The sequence below is a fragment of the Peromyscus leucopus genome, chromosome 20 (genome assembly GCF_004664715.2).
Source record: "Peromyscus leucopus breed LL Stock chromosome 20, UCI_PerLeu_2.1, whole genome shotgun sequence".
Classification (NCBI taxonomy): domain Eukaryota; kingdom Metazoa; phylum Chordata; class Mammalia; order Rodentia; family Cricetidae; genus Peromyscus; species Peromyscus leucopus.
Genome location: NC_051080.1, coordinates 651,316 through 676,691, shown reverse-complemented (window position 1 = coordinate 676,691; position 25,376 = coordinate 651,316). Strand labels below are relative to the sequence as shown.

The following is a 25,376-nucleotide window of genomic DNA, read 5'->3' as shown; positions in this document are numbered from 1 at the left end:
GTGTGCATATGGAGATCAAAGGACAACTTTTGGGAGCTGATTCCCTCCTTCCACTGTGTGAGTTCCAGACACTGAATGAAAATTATCAGGCTTGGCAGCAAACTTCTTTACCCACAGACCCATTTCTCCAAACAGTGTGGCAGTGTTCCGTGATGCTGCCAGCATTCAGAGGGTAAAAAAGAGAACTGTCACTAGCTCACAAGTTTGAGGCCAGTCTGGGCTATAATAAGACTGCCATAAAAACTAATGAGGTCTGGGAGACATGTCTCAAGTGGTTAAGAGAGCTACTGTTCTTCAGAGGACTAAGTTCTCAGCACTCATAACTACCTGTAAATTCCAGCTCTAAGGGATCAGATGTCCTCTTCTGGCTTCCGTGGGCACCATCAGGCATACACGCATACACACACACACACACACACACACACACACACACACAAAAAAAAAAAAAAAAGTTTTTTTTTTTTTTTTTAAATCCCAATTCATTTCTTTCTTTCTAAGACAGGGTCTGTTTAACTCTGGTTGTCTTAGAACTCACTCTTTTTTTTTTTTCAAGACAGGGTTTCTCTGTGTAGTTTTGGTGCCTGTCCTGGATCTCACTCTGTAGACCAGGCTGGCCTCGAACCCACAGAGATCCGCCTGCCTCTGCCTCCCAGTGCTGGGGTTAAAGGTGTACACACCATCGTGCCTGGTCTCATCTTTTCTGTTGGCGTCCACTACATCTGTCCTATGTTTTCTCTCTGCTTCTGATCCCCCATTCCTCAAGAGTTCCTGGGGTAAATAAGTGTGGATTCTGGTCCCCCAAACCTTTCTTAACCTTTTGTAATTAAGGAATATGAAAATATCACTAAAGAAATTAAAATAGGGTCAAGATAGTAACTTCCCAGGCACAACTGATCTTGAGCAAATAACCTTTATATCAAACCTCAGCATCACTGAAATAGGACAAATAGCTGGGAGCAACAGCAAAGGCCTGTAATCCCAGTACTTGTAGAAGCAGAGGCAGGGCCAGGCAGCCTTGTTTACAGAGTGAATTCCAGGCCAGTCAGAGATACATAAAAAGATCTTGTCTCCAAAGAAAAAAAAAAAAAAAAAAAAAGGTCAGGGCTGGAGAGACAGTTCAGCAGTGAAGAACACTGGTTTCTCTGTCAAAGGACCAGGATGGATTCCCAGCACCTTCATGATGGCTTGACAACTGTCTGGAACTCCAGTTCCAGGGGATCTGACACCCTCTTCTGACATCTTCGAGTACAAGGCACAAGGGATCCACATACATACACACAAGCAAAACACTCATACACATAAAATAAAAATAAATCTTAAAAGAAAAGAAGAATCTAGAGTAATAAATCCCCACAGTCTACCCAGTAAGGAAAGAACTGAGTTTATGTTGAAAGAGCTATATAATAGGAAGCCATCAAGATGGCTCAGCTTACTATGCAAGCCTGACAATGTCCCAAGTTTGATCCCCAGGTCCCACACAAAGGTGGAAAGAGAGCAGTGACACTACAAAGTTGTCTTCTGACTGCTACACATTTGCCATGGTGTGCATACCCAGCTACACAGTATACACATGTGTGCGCACATACACACAACAAAGGACAAAATATTCTTGTTATCTACCTTTACCCTTATAAAACACCAGGAAATAAAAGGTTCAGATACACTAACTCCTGTTCATCTGTAAGAGCAGCCTGAAGGGCACATGAGCCAAGGCCCCTTTCTCTATGGGAAATGGGTTTTGTAACAGCTGACAAATCAAATTGGCCTGATGCCAGGAGTCAGAGTCCAACCATAATATTCTTTAAAGAATGGCGTGCAACTGCCTTGTAAATCTCCTGTCACAGTCACAGATCAGAAGCTGGCAAGGATGACGACATAGTTCTGATGGAATGTGTCTTATCTTAACCTTGAAGTTAACAGATCTCCTCAGGACCAGCAGTAAGAAATGAGAAATGCATCCAGACATGGGAGGGGACATAATTCTCTTTTAGACAGTGCAACCCAGTGTATTAGGGTCAAATGAAACACAAAGCCAGGCGGACAATTTAAGGCTAGTGCCTGGGCCCAATAAAGCATCAAGACTGGTGGTTCAAGCTGAGCCTGGGAGGGAGGAGCATTCTGGTATGAGAAATGAGATATGGCTGGCAGGATGATGGAGTGATTAAAGCAGAATCCCGATACTATGGCAACCTTATCCTTATGGAAATCTTCATGGGAAGGGGTGAGGAGCCTCTCAAGTTTCTACAGAGCCTTTTAAAGGAAAACAGCTTTCAGTGTCTCTTGAATACTGATCTCTGGTAAAAGGATTATACACCATAGATTGCAGCAACTAGAGCCCATAGGGCTTAAAAAAAAAAAAAAGAGCAGTACCAACAGACCTTCCTATGAGCAACGTAAGGCAAATTCACATTATAGGTTCCTCAAGACAGAAGTCAGTCTTGGAAAAACATCAAAGAACTTCATGGTCAAGCAGAGTCAGACTCACATTCCAAATCACTGACAAGAAATTCTTTAATGGATGAAATCTAAAAATCAAGATGAGTGGTGGTATATGCCCCCCACCCAGCTGAGGACCAAACCCAGGGCCTTCAAGCGCTCTACCACTGAGCTAAATTCCCAACCTGTAAATGATTTATTTTATTTCATGTACATTGGTTTGCCTGTATGAGGATATTGGATCCCTTGGAGCTGGAGTTACAGACAGTTGTGAGCTGCCATGTGGGTGCTGGGAATTGAACCCAGGTCCTCTAGAAGAGCAGCCAGTGCTCTTAACCACTGAGCCATATCTCCAGAGGCAGGGGCAGGTGAATCTCTGGGAGTTCAAGGCCAGCCTGGTCTACAAAGCAACTTCCAGGACAGCCAGGGATACACAGAGAAACCCTGTCTCAAAAAAAAGAACAAAACAAAACAAAAAACTTCCAGAGAGCAAGCCCCAGCTAAAAAGCAGTGAGGGGGAAAACACATTCAAAGCTCCTCCTTTCCACACAAATTAAATATGCTATTGATCAGTGGCTTCACATGGCCCAGGCTTCCTCCATCTCCCCTTCCCTCCTGACACGTTCTCTCTTTCTCTCTCTCTCTCTGTATCTACTAAGTATGTTGTCCTCCAATTTAATCCTCCGGCCTCTGCCTCCCTAGTTCTGGGAGTACTGGCACACACCACTAAACTCAAAGAGAAACAGCAATTTCTTCTCTAAGGCCCTTGGGAGAGACAGCAGTTGGGGGTAGCTGGGCATAGCAGTGTATGCCTATAGTTCCCAGTACTTGAGAGGCTGAAGCAGAAAAATCAGCATAAGTAAGAGGCCAGCCTGGGCTATAGTATAAGATCTTGTCTCAAAAAACTACAAAGGAAACAAATTTTGCAATTGATGGGAAGCTTCAGTTGTTGGTCACAGTCCTAACTTCTAGGAGTACTCTATGCAGACACACTTAAGAAACGAACAGAGGGGCTGGAGAGATGGCTTGGCGGTTAAGAGCACTGACTGCTCTTCCAGATGACCTGGATTCATTTCCCAGCAGCCACATGGTAGTTAACAACTATCTGACACCACCCCACAGACATACATGCAGGCAAAACACCAGTATACATAAAAATAATTAAAAAAAAAAATAGAAATGAGCAGATGCAAACAAGTTAAAAACTGCTAGTGTTTTCTGCTCTTTATGGGTATTGAAGGACCAATGGTCTTAGGTATGTAACACATACAACATAAAGACAAAATTCCCTCCATAAAGGGTATTTTATCTTGCACTGGATTTATGATTTCTAGATTATTGGTCATGTGACATTTTCACAAGAACATGGCACAACTGCAGACTACAGCTGTCCAGGCTGTGTCAAGGTTTGTTACATGGGCTGATAACTATCGTTCCATCTACATCAGAAGCAGATAAACACCCAATTTAGGAGGAGTCAAAGCTTTTAAAATATCTATGTTAGAGACTGGATTAGAAAAGAGTTGAAGAGGATTAACTAACCACATACAATCAACACAAGCTTTAGTACAGTAGAGAGGAAAGAGTGTCTACAGAGTGTCCTCCCTGTGGCTAGCAGTTACAGTTAATAATCCTTTTAAAATCAGACTAAGTGGCTGAGGATGTAGGCTAATAGTAAAGGAAATGTTTACCATGTGCAAAGCTCTGAGTTCAATCCCCAGAACATCCCCCCAAAATGAGAAGCTAAGGCATTGTTTCAACCAACTATATAACTACACTGAGGCTGAGTACTATTGGTTATATAAACATCCTGCTACAATGAACAAAGAGTAAAGGATTTTTATTTGGTTTTTGCTTTTGAGACAAGGTCTCATTCTGTCTCATCCCTTAGATGGACAACAATTCTCCTGTTTCCTCCTTTTGTTCTTTCAGATTAAGACATAAACCTGTTAAAGGCTATTCTATAATTCCATTTGGATGTATGTGCCGCTCCCCAAGTCTGACCTTTTTTTAAAAGAGCACTATTATGTATCTCTTGCTCGCCAGAAAGCAATGATAGGTTCTCTATATCTGCCTCCCCAGTCCAGGATTAAAGATGTGTGTTAACACGCCCAGCTGACAACTGTTTTCTTTTTGCTTAAAACAAAGAGCTGGGGGGTTAATAAAGATATATTAAGCCAGGGAGTGGTGGCACACACCTTTAATCCCAGCACTTGGGAGCCAGAAGCAGGCGGATCTCCCTGTGTTCAAGGCCAGCCTTGTCTACAGAGCTAGTTCCAGGACATCCGGGGCTACACAGAAAAATCCACCACCCCCAAAAGATATATTAATATAGGCTTAAGCACATATAGAGAAAAGAAAGACATATCCAAGACCATGGCTTCTTTAAGAAGTACATGGTGGGGGGTGGAGGTGAATGAGACATAATCAAGACTGGGTATGGGTTCCTCAAGGGACAGTGGCCCTGACCATCTTTCTTTTATAAATGAATGTGGACTACAGACTCTATTCTCAGAACTGCTTGACATGTCAGTTTTAATAAACTGGTATTTTTAGCAACACACAAATTCTTATTATCTCAAAATAAGGTTGAGTATTTTTTTCCTCTTATTAAAATCTACTGGTTTCTCCTCTTAAGTGTAAGTTGTAATGAAGTTTAGATAAGGTACTGGTAAATTAATCCTTGGGTAGATACTGTATATGCAACTGTTCCAAGACTTAGAGAAAGTAAAACTTGGCACCACTATTGGAAAATGTCTTCCAGATGATGCTTCCTAACAATTCTACCCCTGGAATGTCCTCATCTTAAAGCCCCACTCTCAAGTGGGTGTTAATCTCATACCCATGCCTCTCTTAATGTGGAAACATGAATTTATAAACCTGTCACCTTACACATACACACACAAAAAACAAACCTCATGATTTCATCTTAAATAAATCTTAATAAAAATGTTTGGGTAGATTACAATGAATTTACACATACCACTTTGGCAGATCATCCTTACAAAATATGGAAGTTGGGCTAGGTGTGGTGGTACACACTTATAATCCCAGCACTCTAGAGGCAGAGGCAGGTAGATCTTTTTGAGTTTGGGGCCATCCTGGCCTATATAGTGAGTTCCAAGTAGGCCAGGGCTACATAGTAGACCCTATCTCTACAAAAAGAAAAAAGAAAAAAGAATAATGAAATAAAGTTAAAAGAGAAATGAAATGTCCCTCTACCTAAATAAAACTATGGGCAGAAAACACTTTGCAAACATCACCCAAACTGGGGGGTAGGGTGGCAGTGGTGGCAAACATCTTTAATTCCAGCACTAGGGAAGCAGAAGCAGGTAGATCTCTGAGGCTAGCCTGGTCTACAGAGTAAGTTCCAGGACAGTCAGGGCAACACAGAGAAATCCTGTCTTGAAAAACCAAAAAACCACAAACAAAACTCAGTCTTTACCCTGGCATTGTTTGCAGTTTTTAGACTTAAACAGCTTAGGGCTTACAAAGACCCCTTTAGGTCATTTCAACCAATCATCTATTTTTAAGGAAGAGCCTATACATACTAAGTCAGACAATTTAGATTTGTCCAATAACCTGTTTAGCAAAGACATTCAAAAGACATAAAAATTAACTTACATAACCATAATATAAAATATTTCTAATTTAACTGAAGATTTGTTTAAGATTATATACTACAATCTGATTGATTCATGCTGACAAGAAAGGAATCTTTACATGATTAAAGTAAAAAACATCTCAGAGTATAAAACTTCAGGAAATAAAGAGAGCATTCCTCCAACATATGGCACAATTCTGTGCTTGGCCATCACCTTGGTGTTTTTGCAACATGAATTATATTGAAGTCATATCCTACATTTTAGATAAATAAAATCAAGCCAGCATTGAATTTTTCTCATCCCATACAAGGGTATCCTTGGCAGCTCCTGGGCCATCTATTATGATCCTGACCAATTCTGCTTTCTGGCAATTTAAAAGCTGTAAAGAAAAAAAAAAAAACACCATAATGGGTGATGACAGGAGGAACAAACCCACACCAGAAGTTATTGAACCTTGCAGGTCTTTGCAAGTGTCTCTATTGACATTTAAGTGTGAGTTACTATGGCACAATATAATAAAAGTGTGCTCTACACTTCAAATATATTGATAGTTAAATGCAAAGAAAGGCCACCATCAGATAAATGACTGAGAGGATGGCTGATCTCAGACCACCTAGCTCAAGTGTTTTGATGTGCTATTTAAGCCAAGTAAGATTTTTCTTTTTGTCCAGTTTCCAACCACATTCCCAATTCAAATCCTGTGCCAAAGAGATGATTAATATAGTCATTCTGTTCCTTTTCTAAAACTGTTTAGCTGGCTGTGGGATATTTATTGAGAGCCTAATAAGTGTCAAGCACTGCATCCGCACTAAATCTGCTGTCTTCAACCTGTGGGCTAAAAAATCTGAGTTTCCCCTGGGTTAAGTCAGTGCTCCACAAAGGCTGCCCCCACCACCACAAAGGACCACACGGGTTCTGGAAGCAGCACCTTAGCTGCTAATGAGCAGTGAGTGCATGGGAGATAGCACAAAGCTAAGGGTTCAACTCACAATACCACCAAGTCAAACCAAAAGATCAGAAAGGCAACATGTTTGCCAAACCAGTGGCAGTCAGGAGGCTGAAGGAAAAGGATCACTGAACTGCACCAGGCCACCCTGGGCTACATAGTGAGTTCTACCACAGCCTTAGCTACAGCGTAACTGTCACAAAAGGAAAAGTAAAGGCTACTTAAAAGGTAACTCTACAGTACTTGGACAGCAGAGGCAGGTGAATCTCTGTGAGTTCGAGGCCCAGCCTGGTCTACAGAACCAGTTTCAAGACAGCCAAGGCTAGCTACACAGAGAAAGCTTGCCTCCTGGGGGGGCGTGTAACTTCATTTTTTTAACTGGAGGCTGGAGCACAGCTCAGCTGTTAGGAGCAGTTGTTGCTCTTGTAGAAGACCAGATTAGGGTCCCAGCACCCAGAAGCCCACAGGTAAAGACAGGTGGATTACAGCAACTCAGTGGCCAATAACTCTAGTTCCAGGGACTCTCATGTCCTCTTCCGACCTTCACAGGCACCAGACAAGCATGCGGTACACATACATACAGTGGAGCAAAACCACTCCTATACATAAAATAAGTAAGTCTCATTTTTAAAACATTTGTCTATCTGTGCAGGTATGTTTTGTGTGGGGGCACACTTGTGGGACAGCATGCCTGGTAAAGGTCAAAAAACCATTTGTAGGAGTTGGTTTCTCTTTTCACCCTGTGACTCCTGGGATGGATCTCAGACCACCAGGATTAGCTTTGGGTAAGTGCCTTTACCTACTGAGCCATATTGCCAGGTCCAAAGACAATTAAACAACAAAGTATCACTACTAGAGCTAAACCAGGCTGGCCTCTGCCTCCAGAATGCTAGAATTAAAGGCCTTGTCATCATGCCCAACTCAAAGGCAACTTCCTAATACTGGAAATGAGAACTGTAATAAGTAAATCAAAAATGAAGCCAAACAGCTCACTTAACCTTAAATGTTAGTTACTGTCCTGCTTATCTCACAGGGCTGCCGTGGGTGCGGGGGTGGAGGCATACAAAACAAATTGGGCACAGGGTTTTCTTTCTTTCTTTTCTTTTTCTTTTCTTTCTTTCTTTCTTTTTTTTTTTTTTTTTTTTGGTTTTTCAAGACAGGGTTTCTCTGTGTAGTTTTGGTGCTTGTCCTGGATCTTGTTCTGTAGACCAGGCTGGCCTCGAACTCACAGAGATCCTCCTGGCCCTGCCTCCCGAGTGCTAGAATTAAAGGCATGTGCCGCCACCACCCGGTGGGGCACAGGGTTTTCATTAGACATGGGAACAGTGGCATAATTTCTTAGTTTCTCTTTTCTTGGTGAGGAGAGAAGGGAAAATGTTGGGATGGAGTCTCACTTTGTAGCCTAGGCTAATCACCAACATGCAGCAAATCTGCTGCCTCTGCCTCCTAGGTGCTAGGATTAGAGAAGCACCATGCAAGCTTTCTAATGTTTATTACTTTTTCAAAGGTCAACAGTGGCATCAATTCTCTCATTCCAAACAATGGTTATTTATGTGTTCTACTTTTCTTGATTTATCAGTTCTCAAATAACTTTCAGTTTGATTTTTCTGTTTCTGTCTTTTGAGATGGGCTCTCATTATATAGCCCAGGTTGTCTTTGAACTCATGTGATCCTCCTTTGTTGTTGGGGTTGGTGCTGGGAATATACCAAGCTAGCACCTTGCATAAACAAAAGCTCTGAGCTGCATTCCCCGTTGTTTGACCCTGAGTAACTTTGGTGTTATAGAGTACTCCAAATATTTGGAGACTTCCCAATGTGTAGCTAATTTCTAATACAACTGAATTAAGGTCAGAAACACTTTATATGATAGCATCCTTTTGAATGAGACTTAAACAGTCCATACTACTTGAAAACATTTCACGGTTTTGTAAACTACTCTACAGGTGTCAGTGATGTCAGACTAGTTGATAATGCTGTCTTCTACTTTCATACTTTCCTACACATTTGTTTTTATCAATTGGCTAAATTTCCCAATATAATTACAGGTGTCTGCTATTTCCCTTTTATCTTTTTTCCTTCACACATTATGAGTGAGTGTGTGCACACACTTGTGAGGCTGAGGATGAAACCCTGGGCCTAACACATGCTAGGCTAACACCAGCACTGAGCTATATTCCCAGCCCCTAAAGCTTTTCTTTTTAGCTGTATAAACACTTAAGATTATTATGTCCTTTTGATGAATTGATACCTTAATTAACTAACCTGCTGTTATTGCCCAACCTATTTCATAGGTCTGTTATGGAAAAAGAACAAGAGAGCACTTTGGAAACAGAGGCAAAAATCTGACAATAAAGGAAGTTAAAAAATAACTTTAATGAATTTTCTGAATTATCTCTAAGTTTATCTATGCTGTCTCCAACTACTCATATAAATGAGGCTTACTATGTTTTATCAGATCTTTAGACATAATTTATTGTTGTAAGATACTGAACAAATTAGCAGTATATCACACTCAACAACTCCCTGTGAAGTGAGTCTCCATGATTTAGGAATGAGGACAAGGCACACTGAGTTCAAGGATTTGCTTCAGAAACCAAACTTAAAACTTTCCAGCTTGTTAGCTGACCTCTTTAGTACAGGGCATTTTATTCCAACATAATTATACCTGTTGGCTCAGATACAAACTTGCTGTATTCTGAGGAATGTAGATCACAATCAGGGAGTACTTGAATTCAATGTGCTTCCTTGGCTCCATGGAAAAAATGGGAGTACGATTTGCTATGATTGACCTTGAACAAATCTTTTCAAGTATACCTTATCAATCTCATGAATTCTAGTATCCTTCCTAGTTATGAAGCCTAATACAACACACACTCAGCAAATCTATATATTAAAACTTCATGTGAAAAGACGGGAGGTGGTGGCACATGCCTTTAATCCCAGCACTCAGGAGGCAGAGCACATGGATCTCTGTGAATTCAAGGCCAGCCTGGTCCACAAGAGAAACCCTGTCAAGAAAAACAAAAAACAAAAACAAAACAAAAAACAAACCACAAACCACAGACCAAAATAAACAAACAACCTCCCCCCAAAACCAAAACCCTGCATGTGTTCTTTATTCCATCTATGACCTATTTTAAGATAGAAAATATGACAGTGCTTAATTCTGATGAAGTACTTATTGTTACTAGAAAGGAAAGTTCAGAATACATGGCCCCCAAATTCACTAAAGGGAGTAAAATGGCCCAGCCTTTTTTTTTTTTTCCTTTTGAGCTGAGGATCGAACCCAGGGCTAGGCAAGTGCTCTACTACTGAGCTAAATCCCCAACCCCTACACTTTTTTAAAAAGTTCATGCATATATTTAAGTACAGGTTTGTCTGTCTATATTAATAGCCCAAGGAGTTGAGAATCAACCAGCAAGTCAATTTTATGCCTCTTAAGTTCTAGGCAAAAATGCCATACTACCAGACTGGTCAAAGTGTTAGAATAAATTATTATTGAGATAGGGTCTTACTACATAGCTTTAGCTGACCTGAAACTGGGTATATAGACTAGGCTGGCCTCAAACTGAGGGATCTCCTTACCTCTGCCTCTCAAGTACAGGAATTAAAGGCATACAGCATCAGGCTTGGCTTGATTTGCATTTTTAATTATTGGCATTAAAAAAAGAAAAAAGTTCTAGGCTATACTGGTCCACAGAGCAAGTTTTGGAATAGCCATAGCTACACAGAAAAAACCCTGTCTCAGAAAAACCAAAAAAAAAAAAAAAAATCTGGGAATGAGTTCAAGGTTAGCCTAATGTAAACGGAGAGTAGTTCTAAAACCAAATGCAGCTGTGTTATGGTTGGACACACCTTTAATCCTTGCACTTGAGAGGTAGAGGCAGGTAGATCTCTGGGAGTTGGAAGCCAGCCTGGTCTATATAGCAAGTTCCAGGACAACTAGAGCTATATCAGAGAGAGACTATGACTCAAAAATAAATAAATAAATCCAAGTTTGGGGACTGGACTCAACTAAATAGTTGAGTGATTAAGAGTGCTAGCTGAGCCGGGCGGTGGTGGCGCACGCCTTTAATCCCAGCACTTGGGAGGCAGAGCCAGGCGGATCTCTGTGAGTTCAAGGCCAGCCTGGTCTCCAAAGCGAGTTCCAGGAAAGGCGCAAAACTACACAGAGAAACCCTGTCTCGAAAAACCAAAAAAAAAAAAAAAAAGAGTGCTAGCTGCTGTTGTGGAGGAACTGGGTCAATTCCTAGCACCTTCATGAAGTTACCATCGGTAACTTCAGTTCCAGGGGATCCAATACTTTTCTGGCCTCTATAGGCCCTGGGCTCACACATGGTCCACATACATGCATGCAGGCAAAATACTCAGACATATAAAATAAAGCTAAAAGAATTTTTTTTTTTTTTTTAAAGACAGGGTTTCCATGTGCAGTTCTGGCTGTACTAGAACTCACTCTGTAGAACAGGCTGGCCTCTGCCTTCTGCCTGCCTCTGCTTCTGAGTACTGGGAATAAAGGCATGCACCATCACCACCCAGACAGAATAAAAAAAAAAAATTTTTTTTTTTTTTTTTTTTTTTTTTTTGGGCTTTTCAAGACAGTGTTTCTCTGTGTAGCTTTGCGCCTTTCCTGGAACTCACTTGGTAGCCCAGGCTGGCCTCAAACTCACAGAGCTCCGCCTGGCTCTGCCTCCCTAGTGCTGGGATTAAAGGTGTGCACCACCACCGCCCAGCAAAATTTTTTTTTAAATAACCTCTTTTTTGTAAACTTATTTGAGTGCTCAAGAGATGGCTCAGAGGTTAAGAGCACTGGCTGTTCTTGCAGAGGTCTTGAGTTCTATTCCCAGCAACCACATGGTGGCTCACAAACATTTGTAATAAGATCTGACACCCTCTTCTGGCATACAGGTAGAACACTGTATACATAATAAATAAATCTTTAAAAAAAAAAAAAAAAAAAAAAAAAAAACTTTGCCGGGCGGTGGTGGCGCACACCTTTATTCCCAGCACTAGGGAGGCAGAGCCAGGCGGATCGCTGTGAGTTCAAGGCCAGCCTGGGCTACCAAGTGAGCTCCAGGAAAGGCGCAAAACTACGCAGAGAAACCCTGTCTCGAAAAAAAAAAAAAAAAAAAAAAAAAAAAAAAAAAAACTTATTTGAATGACAGTCCCCCTGGCCCCCTCAAAAAAGATTTATACCCTAATCCCATGAATCTGTGAATATTACCTTATATAGCAAAAGTTGTTATTAGAAGATAAGAGAGGGGCTGGGGAGATGGCTTAGAGGTTGAGAGCACTGACTGCTCTCCCAGCGGACCTGGGTTCAATTCCCAGCACCCACATGGAAGCTCACAGCTGTCCATAACTCCAGTTCCTGGGGACCTGACAACCATGCACATAAAATAAAAATAAATATAAAAAAAAAAAAAGATGAGAGAAGAGAAATAGATCCCGAGTTACCCCAGTGGGCCTTAAGTACAAGCATATTTATCTTTATAAGAGGCAGAGTTCCCAGACAGGCACACAAAGAACAGAATGAGAACAAAAAGGGACATCATGCCATAAACCAAGGGATGGTGACCACCAGAAGCAGGAAAAGGAACATATTCTTTCTAGAGTCTGCACAAGAGTTTAAAGACCTTTGGGGGGCGGGGGGGGGGGAGGGGGGGTGGTTCATGACAGTTTCTCTGTGTAGTTTTGGTGCCTGTCCTGGATCTCCCTCTGTAGACCAGGCTGGCCTGGAACTCACAGAGATCTGCCTGGCTCTGCCTCCCTAGTGCTGGGATTAAGGGCGTGTGCCACTGCTGCCCATCGAGTTTAAAGACTTCTAATGCACATTTCCAGCCTCTAGAATCTTCTGCAATGTGCTGCTATAGAAGCTGCAGGAAGCTAATAAGCAGGGAAAGTAAACTTAGATGATAACTGGGGGAGCTGTATGGTATAGTGGTAAGGGAATGTACTCAGTATATTCAAAGCTCTGGGTTCAGCCTCCAGCACCCAATCAAAAAACAAAGAAAAGAATTGTATTTCAAGTAACCCAAAGAATGTTTAAGACTTCTTCCTCTATGTTTTTGTTTGTTTAAGAAAGAATCTATGTAGACCTGGCTGGCCTTGATCGCACAAAATCTGACTGCCTCCATTTCCCAAATGCTGGGATTAAAAGTGCGTGCTGCTGGGCGGTGGTGGCGCACGCCTTTAATCGCAGCACTTGGGAGGCGGATCTTTGTGAGTTCGAGGCCAGCCTGGTCTACAGAGCAAGATCCAGGAAAGGCGCAAAGCTACACAGAGAAACCCTGTCTCGAAAAACAAAACAACAACCAAAAAAAAAAAAATTGTGTGCCAACATGCCTGGCCTGACTTTTTTTTTGAGACAGGGTCTCACCAAGTAGCTCAAACTGACCCTATACTCATCATCCTCTACCTTAGCTTCTCTGTTTTTCTTTTTGGACACAGGGTCTGACTATGTAGCTCTCGCTGTCCTGGAACACACTGTGTAGACCAGGCTGGCCTCAAACTTAAAGATACATGGCCAGGTGGTGGCAGCACAGACCTTAATCCCAGCACTAGGGAGACAGAGACAGGAAGATCTCACTTGGTAGCCCAGGCTGGCCTTGAACTCACAAAGATCCACCTGGCTCTGCCTCCCGAGTGCTGGGATTAAAGGCGTGCGCCACCACCGCCCGGCATCAGCCTAACTTTTTTGAGACAGGGTCTCACTATGTTGACCATGTTGACTTCCTTGGCCTCAAAGTCAAAGATCCGCCTGCCTCCCAAGTGTAGTAGCCTGTTACAAAGAACCTTCAATCCCTCATACCAATGGGTAAATGAAAAAAAAATTACAATCTACATCTAGGTGTGGTGGCACACACCTTTAATCCTAAGCATTTGGAAGGTAGAAGCAGGGGGGATCTCTGTGAATTCCAGACTAGCCAGGACTACATAGTGAGACCTTGTCTCAAAAAAAGCAAGATACAATTTGTTCAAAATAAACCTGCAAACCTAAGAGGACTAATATTTACATAGCTGCTAACAAGAACAGTGTAGGTTTTTCCACAAACGGATGGGGTTGAGCTCCTGGACAGACTAAACACAGGCACAGGTGTCACTGTGGGTGTTCTGTCAGCACAAGTGTAAAGTCACCAGAAATGAGTGTGTGGCTTCAAGTGACTTACAGAATGCAACAAATCCACAGCTTTCACTGTACACAAGCCAATTCTTCTCAGAATGACCTAGGTTTGTTGTTTTTTTATTAAGAACTTTAGAAATTGTATGCATTGCATGGTTGTACACATAAGTGCAAGTGTCTAAGGTCAGAGGTACTGGATCCCATGGAGCTGGAGTTATGGGTGGTTGTGAGTTATCTGTGCTGGATGCTGGCAACTGAACTCAGATCCCTTTACAAGAGCAGCAAATGCTTTTAAATGCTTAACCATCTTTTGGGCCCCTAGACTTCTTTTTATCAGTACAATGAGTTAAAGTCATCTTCTAAGTGCAAGGAAAAAAGTAAAAGCTCATGCCAAAGAAAAGATGATTGACTGTTCAGTCAAAGGTCATGAATAACAATATGTAACAGTCATACTGTACCAAATGATAGCTACATTGTTTTTAAACTCAATATAGTGTAGCGCTGGCCCACTTTTTTTTTTTTTTTTTTTTTTTTTTTTTTAAGTAACTGCAAATAGGAAACCAGAGCAGAGCCCCAGGCCGGGACAAACACTGCTCCCCCTCCCCCACAGAACAAGGGGAGAAGGTGGTCCTACACCCTTTCCCCATCAAAATGGGCCCCATCTTCCCTGGTGTGGGGTGGTTGGTAACCAGCCTGCTGAGCCCTAGCCCCCTTTCCCCCTAGAGTGTCTTGGGGAGAATGCAGGCAGAACGGGAGGATGAACTTTTGGCACTGTTAGCAGCAGCAATGGTGGGTGTCTAAGAATGAACACTGAACAAAAACTGGCCCACCCCCCACCCCCCCCCAGTTTCTCTGTGTAGCTTTGGAACCTGTCCCGGATCTCACTCTATAGACCAGGTTGGCCTCAAACTGAGATCCAACTGGCTCTACTTCCTGAGTGCTGGGATTAAAGGCGTGCGCCATCACTGCCCAGCCACTGGCCCACTTTTGAGAAAAGTGAATGTATATAAAAATTATCAGAATAGGGGCTGGAGAGATGGCTCAGTATTTAAGAGTAGAGACTGCTTGGGACCCGAGTTCAATTCCCAGCACCCACATGACAGCTCACAACTCTGTTAATTCCAGTTCCAAGGGACTCGACACCCATGGCAAAACACCAATGCACATAAAATAAAAATTACCAGAAGGACAAAATAGTAAAAGTGCTCTTTACTAAGTAGAGTTATGTAATCTTATAAAAAAAATGCTATGCAGAATATGGTGGCACCTTTAATCCTAGTACTCAAGAGGCAGGCAGGATCTCTTGAGTTCAAGGCCAGCCTGGTCTATGGAGTGAGTTCCAGGACAACCAGAGCTACCCAAAGAAACTGTCTCAAAAAACAAAAACCAAGCTAAGTGGTTACATAAAACACCCAAGACAAAACCCAGAAAGCAAGAGCTAGAGCTGTACTGTACTTGGATGGCAGAACTCATAATAAACTTGCACCACAGGAAGCTGAAGTTGGAGAATCACAAACCTGAGGCAGGTCTCATAAAGCTTGGAGTGGCCTTTAACTTGCTAGCTGAGGGTGGCTTCCCTACTGCTGGGATTATAGGCCAACACCACCATAGCATGTTTATTCCCTGCTATGGGGATAAAATAGTACTCCATGCATGGTAGATCAGAATTCTACCAACTGAGCCATATCCACAACTACTACTCCCTTACACCTCATCTCCTCCACACTGTTAATATCAATCTAAAATATCTGAAAATAATAAATTCTAGCATCAGTCATTTTAGATTGAGACTTTATTTTAAAAAAAAAGAAAGAAAAAAGACAGAGCAACACTGGTACACACCTCTGGTTCCAGCACTCAGGAGGCAGAGGCAGGGGGTTCTCTGAGTTCAAGGCCAGTATGGTCTACTCCAGTATGGTCTACCAAGTTCCAGGACAGGCATGGCCACAGAGAGAAACCTTATCCTGAACCCAGCGACACCCCCACACACACCCGAAACTGTATCTAGGTAGATGCCTGAGAACACTATTGTTTTGGAGCTGAGCTCTGCAACTGCATTATTAGCATAAGTAGGTAACCAGTTATAAAGTACCAGTGTGGAAATCTCTACTCATTACAAACTTCACTAGTCTGTCAGGCATGGTAGCATAGGCTTCTAATCCCAGCACTCAAAACAGGAACAGGCATATCTCTTCGTTTGAGGCCAGCCTGGGATACAAAGTTTCTCAAAAACAAAACACAAAATTAAGCTGAAATCATCAGTCTTGTACAAAGTTGGAAAGTATTTTCTTTCTTTTTATTTTTTATAGGTGTTTCGAGACAGGGTCTCACTATGTACCTCTGGCTGTCCTAGAATTTTGTAGACAAAGGCTGGCCTCAAACTCAAGAGATTCATCTACCTATCTTTGTCTCTCAAGTGCTGGGATCAAAGGTGTTCAAACTAAGCCAGGCTGGAAAGTATTTTCTAATTACAAGTGCACCTCAAAAGTTATTCATCATGAACCTAAATATTTCTCCTTGACTCAAAATAAATCAACGGACAGGTAGTAAACAAAAATTACACATTTGTCCAGATCCTCTGGGAAGTGTGGGCATTATTAATACCAAAGACTGCAGATAAAATACAAGGGGCCGGGCGGTGGTGGCCCACGCCTTTAATCCCAGCACTCCAGGAGGCAGAGGCAGGCGGATCTCTGTGAGTTTGAAGCCAGCCTGATCTACAAAGCCAATTCCAAGACAGCCATGGGGGTTACACAGAGAAACTTTAAAAAAAGTTCCTCGGTGACTCAGATTAAACAATTGGAGACCTGAATGATGGTGAGAAGCACATGATGACTGGAAACAACAACAACAAAAAAAACCAAATGAATCCATTTTTTTTTTATTAAGCTTTTCATTAATGACAATTATCCCTCAAATAGACATACAGCAGGCCTCTACCCCACTGCGTCCATAGAAGCAACACTTGGTCATGTAGCTCTCAAAAACTTCCTCTGTGGCCACAGAAATAGAGATGTGTGTCCCGGGAAACAGGTGGTGGAGGTAAATCTATTTTTCTTGGATGCTCTCCATTATAGTAATAGGTAGCCATTTCACTCTAAAATTTTAAATATTCTCCTTTAAAAGTTTTCAAAAACTAAAACCTCCCTCCCTAAGTCCTTCAAAATATCAAGAGAAGAGTGGAACGTACCGAAAAGAGCAAGAAAAAGACCAAACTCGAGGGGCACAAAAAAAAAAAAAAAAAAAGCATGCTTTCGTTAAAGTGATGTACTAAATGAATGCCTCCTTTATGCATCCTCACAACTCCCTCCAAGAGTAAATATCTCTTTTTAGGGGCTCCATTTAGGGGCTCCAGGCTGGGGTCCATGAATAAAACCTGCCGACTCCCGCGCTCTCCTTTGGAGTCCAGTCTCTGCCTCTAGAAGGCCGGCCTATCGCGCGCTTGGGACTCATTGGCTCGGACAGACGCAACTCAGGCGGGAAAAGCCCGCCTCCCACATTCCGATGGCCCAAGGGCCGAGCGGCAGGCGGCTGTAGGAAGACCCAATTGGCCTATATCCCCGCCAGTCAAACGCTTTGGTAGCGCAGCTCAAAAGAACCTGCAAGGATTAAAACATCCCGCCCCCAGCTCTCCCATTGGCTGGCCCGACCCATCGCGGCCCCTCCACTGCCGTTCCCCCCCAGTCCAGCGGTCCATTCATTTCGTACAATAACGAGTCCAATTGGAGCGGGTCCAACATCTCGTACGAGTAGTCTAGACTCTCTGCCACTTACCCGGGATCTACAGTGACCACTCACACTAAGGCCTGCACGGTTCTTCTGTGGTAAAGCTGCACCACAAGCCACCGCTACCGCCGCCTTCTGCGCAACGCCAACCGCCCGCCAAAACGGATCCTTCCCTGCGCCTGCGCAACCAATCCCGGGCCCAGACCTTTTTCTCCGCCCTAAACGCCTGCGCAAAACAGGACGCAGCTCCCGCCACCACGCAGGCGCCTTAGGTTCACAACCCTCTCCCGCCCGCCATTTCACGTGTTCCAGGAGGCAAGCGGAACTTCTTAGTGCGCCGGCGTAAACTCGCCATTTTTTATTACACATGCGCTCTTATGGGTGGTGGCTGAAAAAAGTGGTACGAACTGCTTTTCTAACGTATCGTGTTTTGCCAAGTGAGTTTGTAATGTTCGGCGCTGGAAAGTTATAAAAAGCGTTTAAAGACATGGTTACATTCAAATACAAAAAAAAGATTATCTAGCCAATAATCTGGTTAAAAATAACATCCTGGGGAATCAGTGACTCCAAGGGGCGGAGACTGCGTAGAACGCCCAAACAGATGATGTCTCTTAGCAGGGCGGTTCCACGGGCCAATAGTGGGTGGGAACAGTTTCAGATCTCCAATCAGAGTGGAGCAAGGGCGGAGTCTGCCAATGCCGAGAGCGAGGGGGCGGGATAAAAGGGCGCGCAGACGGTAGGCTGGCGGGTGCGTTCGTTGGCTTACTCCTTTCTGGCTGTTGACGCGCCCGGGGAAGCATCGCCGAAGGCTCTCGTTGCCCTGCCGTCATGTCCAAGTCAGAGGTGAGTTGGGCCCGCTCTGCAGCTTCGTTTTCTTTCATACTTAAAGAACATGGCGGGATCTGCCCTGATTTTGTTGCTGGCAGCCGTGCTGTCGGTGTGGGGTCGGTCTTCGCCGAGGCCTGCTCACAAAGTGCAGGTCGCCATTTTGTCCTCGCAGTCGCCATGAGGCTGCCGTCCGCTAACTACTGATTTCCACGCACGGCGCCTTGTGGCAGAATTCAGAGACATACGGTTTTGAGTGTTGTGACTCTGGGTTTTTTTTTTCCTTTTTTGGCTTTGTCTAATGTTTTTGGGAGCCATTAAGTGTTAATGGCGATTGACCAGTCCAGCCCATGTCTTTTGTTGCGCGTGCGTATGGAGTGGGGACGCATGCGCTGCCAGCTCGTCCCCCAGCAGCACCTCCTGGCCCAGGGAGGAGCACGTGGTCCTGCGCAGTGATAAAGAACAATAAAAGAAAAAAAAGTGCGGCCTGTGTTGATGCGTGGAGTTGCTTCATTCTCCCAAGTTCCATCCCCTTGGCTAACCGCTCTTTTCTCCGTTTAGTCTCCCAAAGAGCCCGAACAGCTGCGGAAGCTCTTCATTGGAGGGCTGAGCTTCGAAACAACCGACGAGAGCCTGAGGAGCCATTTTGAGCAATGGGGAACACTCACGGACTGCGTGGTAAGATTAGAAGGAACACAAAGCGGAGATGCTTTAATTTTATTGGTTTAATCTTGTTGCGTTTCTTAGCCAGATGCTTTGTAAAGGTAATTAATGGTGTAGTTTTAAAAAAGTCTTAGTTTGGGGGTTTTGTATATATGAGTCTGGACCTGTTCAGGATAGGAATGGCGTCAGGTCCTGAGATCAGGCAATATGTTGATTGAATTAACTCTACACAGGTAATGAGAGATCCAAACACCAAGCGATCCAGGGGCTTTGGGTTTGTCACATACGCCACTGTGGAGGAAGTGGATGCCGCTATGAATGCAAGACCACACAAGGTGGATGGAAGAGTTGTGGAACCTAAGAGAGCCGTGTCGAGAGAAGTGAGTGGTTTTTATTAATAGTTGGGTTCTTGTTGTCTGGAGACTGTATTAATCCAGGCAGACCTCAAAGCAGAGAGATTAGATTCCCCTCCCTCTAGAGTGCTGGGATTAAAGGCGTGGGCCGCCACAGCTGCCTCTCATTTGGAAGGGTGCTGCTGGTAATGACATAAGACATTGGAGTGTTCTAAATGACTGAAGTGGTTTTTCCTCTTAGGATTCTCAGAGACCGGGTGCCCACTTAACTGTGAAAAAGATCTTTGTTGGCGGTATTAAAGAAGACACTGAAGAACATCACCTGCGAGATTATTTTGAGCAGTATGGAAAGATCGAAGTGATTGAGATCATGACTGACAGAGGCAGTGGAAAAAAGAGAGGGTTTGCTTTTGTCACATTTGATGACCACGACTCTGTGGACAAGATTGTTAGTAAGTGCCGAGTTAGATTTCCTAATGACTGTGGAATTCAAGTGGTTTTGAGCCCTAAAATTTTAACTTTTTTTTTTTAAAGTTCAGAAATACCATACTGTGAATGGCCACAACTGTGAAGTCAGAAAAGCCCTGTCAAAGCAGGAGATGGCTAGTGCTTCATCCAGCCAAAGAGGTATTTCTGTTGCTTACTTAGAATACATAGAGGCTAGTTTGAATTATTGCAAGTTGGTCTAATGTAATGATCCAAACATCTCTTAAGGTCGAAGTGGTTCCGGAAACTTTGGTGGTGGTCGTGGAGGCGGTTTTGGTGGCAATGACAATTTTGGTCGAGGGGGGAACTTCAGTGGTCGTGGTATGTATTTATTTTGGATTTCATACTGCCTTTGGAACTCAGGGTAACTGCTGGCTTGTGTTTCCTGGATTTAGGTCTTAACACAAATGTAGTTCTCATTACACAACAATTGGCATTTGATTCATTCACTTAGAGCCTGGTTTAAAGCCTTTGTTTCTTTTAGGTGGCTTCGGTGGCAGCCGTGGTGGCGGTGGATATGGTGGCAGTGGGGATGGCTATAATGGATTTGGTAATGATGGTAAGTTTCTTAAGGAGTCCGTAAGTATAAAGTTTTCTGGCAGCCTCTACCTTTAGACTAGGCTAGTAGTAGAGACTAAACCTAGTGCATGACAGAGTTCAACCAGCCCCGTAATACGCATGCTGTGAGCAGGACTAGCCATTATGCTTAGATTTTTATTGTTAAATACTTTTGTCTTATTGAGAAGGCTTGTATTCTTGTAGGTGGTTATGGAGGAGGCGGCCCTGGTTACTCTGGAGGAAGCAGAGGCTATGGAAGTGGTGGACAGGGTTATGGAAACCAGGGCAGTGGCTATGGCGGGAGTGGCAGCTATGACAGCTATAACAACGGAGGAGGCGGAGGCGGCTTTGGCGGTGGTAGTGGTAGGTATCCAGTGATGCAAGTACTTGGTGTGATAGCTAGATTAGCCGTAGAGTTTAATACCCGTGTTGGGGTTTACAGCTCTTAAAGCATTGTGGGTACACTGCATGGTACATTAAATAGGCTTGCTGTGCTACCTCCTCCTGGCTTTAAGCTGGGGCCGCCTCCCCAAAAAATAAGTAGGTGGATGAGTGGTTAGTGGTATCTTCAATTTAAGATAATTAGATTAAACCATACCTGGATTTAGTATCTAAATTCCTTTGGGAATTCAGGCATTTAGTTGATATATCCAAGAGATATCTGCATTGGCCATGAATATAGAAGGCCTGTATGTCTAAATTGCTTGTGAGTACCACTAAGGAGAAAACTCAGTTTGTCATTAGTGGGGTTGACTTTTTCTTCCTGTAAATACTGGATTATTAACTGAATGCCTTACTCGGAGAATGAACTATAAGGGTTTGGAGTTAGCAGTTTTGGAAGGAGAGTAATCTTTCAGAACACTAAATAGAACAAGCTCAGTCCTCAGGTCATCAATAAAGTCCTTCTTTCCATTTTTAGGAAGCAATTTTGGAGGTGGTGGAAGCTACAATGATTTTGGCAATTATAACAATCAGTCTTCAAATTTTGGACCAATGAAGGGAGGAAACTTTGGAGGCAGAAGTTCTGGCCCTTATGGTGGTGGTGGCCAGTATTTTGCTAAACCACGAAACCAAGGTACAGTATGAAACCAAGGTACAGTATATGTAATGAATATGGCAAAAGTCTGATAATAAAATCACACCCTCCCATCAATCTTGTAAACCTTATTACATCATAGGTGCAGGACATGTAACAGATCATGATTGAATTTGTCTCTATTACTGTAAGATCATTGCTATCACACATGCACAGTATTGAAACATTGTTTGAATGCTTCCAGGTGGCTATGGTGGTTCCAGCAGCAGCAGCAGCTATGGCAGTGGCAGGAGGTTCTAATTACAGCCAGGTAAGTACCTGTTTTGTGTGTGTTGACTAAATTTTGTAATTGAACCCAGTAACCCTAATATAGCTGAGCAGTGCAACATAGTTAACATTATAATTGCAGTAAAATGGTGGATGTTAAGTTAATATACAGTTCAGCAAAATTTGTGGGAAACAACTTGCTCTATTGGATTGTAGCCTTGAGTCTTAATGTGTTTTAGATTAACAACTTTATTCCATATTGTTCAACAGGAAACAAAGCTTAGCAGGAGAGGAGAGCCAGAGAAGTGACAGGGAAGCTACAGGTTACAACAGATTTGTGAACTCAGCCAAGCACAGTGGTGGCAGGGTCTAGCTGCTACAAAGAAGACATGTTTTAGACAATACTCATGTGTATGGGCAAAAAACTCCAGGACTGTATTTGTGACTAATTGTATAACAGGTTATTTTAGTTTCTGTTCTGTGGAAAGTGTAAAGCATTCCAACAAAGGGTTTTACTGTAGACCTTTTTTCACCCATGCTGTTGATTGCTAAATGTAATAGTCTGATCATGACGCTGAATAAATGTGTCTTTTTTTTTTCTTTTTTTTTTTCTATTTTCTTTTTTTTTTTTTTTTTTTTTTTCTTTTTAAATGTGCTGTGTAAAGTTAGTCTACTCTGAAGCCATCTTGGTAAACTTCCCCAACAGTGTGAAGTTAGAATTCCTTCAGGGTGGTGCCAAGTTCCATTTGGAATTTATTTATAATTGCTTGGGTGGAGAAGCCATTGTCTTCAAAAAACCTTGGTGTAGTTAAACTGCCAGTTACTGTTGTGACTTTAATGAGTTTTACCATTAAAAGGGTCATCCAAGCACAGTCACAGTTTGGTTACAATAAAATGGTTGTTGGCACACCCTATGCAATATCAAAATTGAATAATGGTATCAGTTAAAATAACAGATGGGAATGAAGCTTGTGTATCATCCATTATCATGTGTAAATCAATAAACGATTTAATTCTCTCAAATGGATTGACAACTGTATGGATTTGGGACTGGCAGAGATTTGGACTTTTCCCTACCCACTACCCCTGGTAAATGTTGATTGTTTGTTATCACAGTGCAAGTTCAGAGCTCTGCCAGAGTAGAAACCAACTGCTGGTTTATGCCACCCATAAGCCCACAGATTAGAGTGTTGGGGCATCTTAAAAGTGGTTATATATAGTAAGGACTCTTAATTGCTATAAGAGCAGGCTATGGTGAAGGAAAACTGCAGTTTCACAGGGTCATGGGTGGGTGTGCCTCAGGGTTTTCTAGAAATAATTGAGTTAATTAAAAATTCAAATTAGAAATATAATTGACAATATTTCTGTAACAGCAGTTTTGTATTAACAGCAGTTTTCCTTCACACTGTTATCCTGAAGTGTTTTCTATTTGTATAGAAAATGAATTCAAAATAGTTATTATCCAATAATTGTTATTTGTGCATAGATGCTTTTGAGCTTCCCATTTGGTGCCCTTTTAAGTGCCATTGTACCTGGTAGCATAGATGATTTGTTTGCCATAGGACTTGTATATTCCATCTCACGGTGTATTGCTTGGAAGTTTTGGTGGGGGGAAGGGAGGGGGAGTGGCAGGGTGGGGGTGGGGAGTGTGGATGGTAGTTCCATGATACTGGCTGAGTTTGCAATAGCAGGTGGAACCTTAACTATTGAGGGAGTTTGCAGAGACCTCAGGAATCGGGACAATGCCTTTAAAGATCCAGGAGATGTTCAGCTACTAGGAACTGCTAGCAAGCATAGCGCGAATGGCTTCGAGCTCAGAAACTCTGCAGCTGAGAGTAGACACTTGTGGTATGTGGAGTACAGATAAGCCAGGGGCAGGCCACGGCAGCACCTCCATGAAAGCTAGGAGGGAGTGAAGTTTCAGTGACCATCGCAAGAAAGGAGGCAGAAGAGAGTAAGGCACACACCTGACTCTTAGGACTAGCAGGCAGAACCAGAAGGAAAGGTTTTATTGCTATGCTAGTAGGTAAGAACAGATTTTACTTACATCCATATAGTTATAAAGTCCAATTCTCTGTTGGATTTTTTCTTAATATATTGAGCCAAAACTAGTCCAGTTAAGCTGCACTTGGTTTTTCTGGAGATAAATTGTTTTAATTAATGCCAATATTCCTACTTGAAGGAAGTTAACACATTTCTATTGTGAAGATACATTTTGCCCTTTAATTTTACGTAACTTTCCTTTGACCCATTTTCTTAAAGCAATGGCTCAAAGTAATATATTAGACACCTTTCCCCAAAATGGTGGGAGGATGGGTGGATCATTAATGGGAGGAGGGTGGGAATAGCTTAAAAGATGGGAATTAACTTCACAAAAGACTAGTTCTAAAGGTTGTTTACTTTTCTAGGGAGGAATCTGCTACAAGGCTTAACCACTGTTGTAAAATTTAAAACAAAAACTTCAAGTTCTTGGCTAAAAAGGTAAGTTTTTATGGTTGGTGATTTGCTATCTAAAAGTTAAAAGGCGCAAGCTGCAATTAAAAACCAAGCGATACCTGGTTATTTTTGTAGCTGGCAGTTAGTAGGACAACAGAATGTAACCAGGGGTGGGTAGGTAAAATTGTATAATCCACTACTGTCTATATAAAACTACATGACTTTTTTTTTTTCTCCTTTGCAGGAACATCCTTATGAGAGCAGCCTTTATTCTGGGCCACTGTACTTCATTCTCACTGCCATGCAGTTGGGTTTTAACATGCTGCTAAAATCATTCAGTTTTGTGAATGGCTTAGTTTGGTTTTTTAAAATAAACTATAGTTAATTAACTTCTGTTGTCTCTTTCTGGGATTTATGGCAGGTGACTTGGTTCTGTATTCTATGCAAATTCCAAATTTGAGTTTGGGGGATATGGGACTTTTTGGCATACAAGTCTGAGTCATTTCTGACTGGAGTTTCTTTGACCCTTGAGTTATATTTTGGATGCATTGTGAGTTAATATTTAGGGGGAGTAAACTGGTCATAGAATGTCCCTGAGAACCTAACAAGGATAAACTGACCATCTCTATGGGGTAGGGGTGGGGTGCAAACCTGTTGCATGTTTGGGTTCTGATGTGAAAAACCTAAAACTTGATGGGGAATTTAGAGATAGTTGTGAGGGTTAAGTGTTCCAGAGATGATGGAACTGGGTAGTGCACACCACTCCCAGTTAAGGAATGTCCAGCCCAGATGAGGCTATGAGACCCTTATAAAATTTTTATTTTCTTGGTGGAGGGCACTTAAATGTGAAGAGTATCCTTGGCTAACCTGATAATTAGATATAGATACATGTAGAAATATGGAGCAATCCCTTACC

The 25,376-nt window shown here is 42.6% G+C and overlaps 2 protein-coding genes and 1 long non-coding RNA gene across 6 annotated transcripts in view; 2 read left to right on the top strand and 1 right to left on the bottom strand.

Moving 5' to 3' along the window:
- The window catches only part of Cbx5 (chromobox 5), a 43,362-nt gene extending 25,339 nt beyond the window's left edge, over window positions 1-18,023 (bottom strand). Inside the window, exon 1 of the mRNA XM_028874413.2 lies at window positions 17,885-18,023. The gene's annotated coding sequence lies outside the window, so the exon portion shown is untranslated. The remainder of the gene's footprint in view (window positions 1-17,884) is intronic.
- On the top strand, window positions 7,441-9,356 carry LOC119086332. The gene is made up of 2 exons (XR_005089580.1): window positions 7,441-7,772; window positions 9,279-9,356. It is a non-coding gene; the product is annotated as an uncharacterized LOC119086332 (long non-coding RNA).
- A 544-nt stretch (window positions 18,024-18,567) lies between the features above and the next one.
- On the top strand, window positions 18,568-24,849 carry Hnrnpa1 (heterogeneous nuclear ribonucleoprotein A1). Of its 4 annotated transcripts, XR_003735034.2 has the most exons (12): window positions 18,568-18,679; window positions 19,223-19,339; window positions 19,558-19,704; window positions 19,919-20,129; window positions 20,212-20,304; window positions 20,392-20,484; window positions 20,648-20,722; window positions 20,926-21,084; window positions 21,641-21,796; window positions 22,002-22,067; window positions 24,433-24,505; window positions 24,705-24,849. XR_003735034.2 is itself a non-coding variant. In XM_028874406.2 (11 exons), exons 1-10 carry the CDS (start codon window positions 18,665-18,667, stop codon window positions 22,055-22,057), a joined length of 1,122 nt encoding a protein of 373 aa, XP_028730239.1. In that variant the 5' UTR covers window positions 18,569-18,664; the 3' UTR covers window positions 22,058-22,067; window positions 22,295-22,628. The 4 variants fall into 4 exon arrangements, 2 of the variants coding, with proteins under 2 accessions (XP_028730239.1, XP_028730240.1); XM_028874406.2 differs by lacking the exons at window positions 24,433-24,505; window positions 24,705-24,849 and adding an exon at window positions 22,295-22,628 and having other exon boundaries at window positions 18,569-18,679; XR_003735035.2 differs by lacking the exon at window positions 20,926-21,084 and having other exon boundaries at window positions 18,572-18,679.
- The last annotated feature ends 527 nt before the right edge of the window (window positions 24,850-25,376 follow it).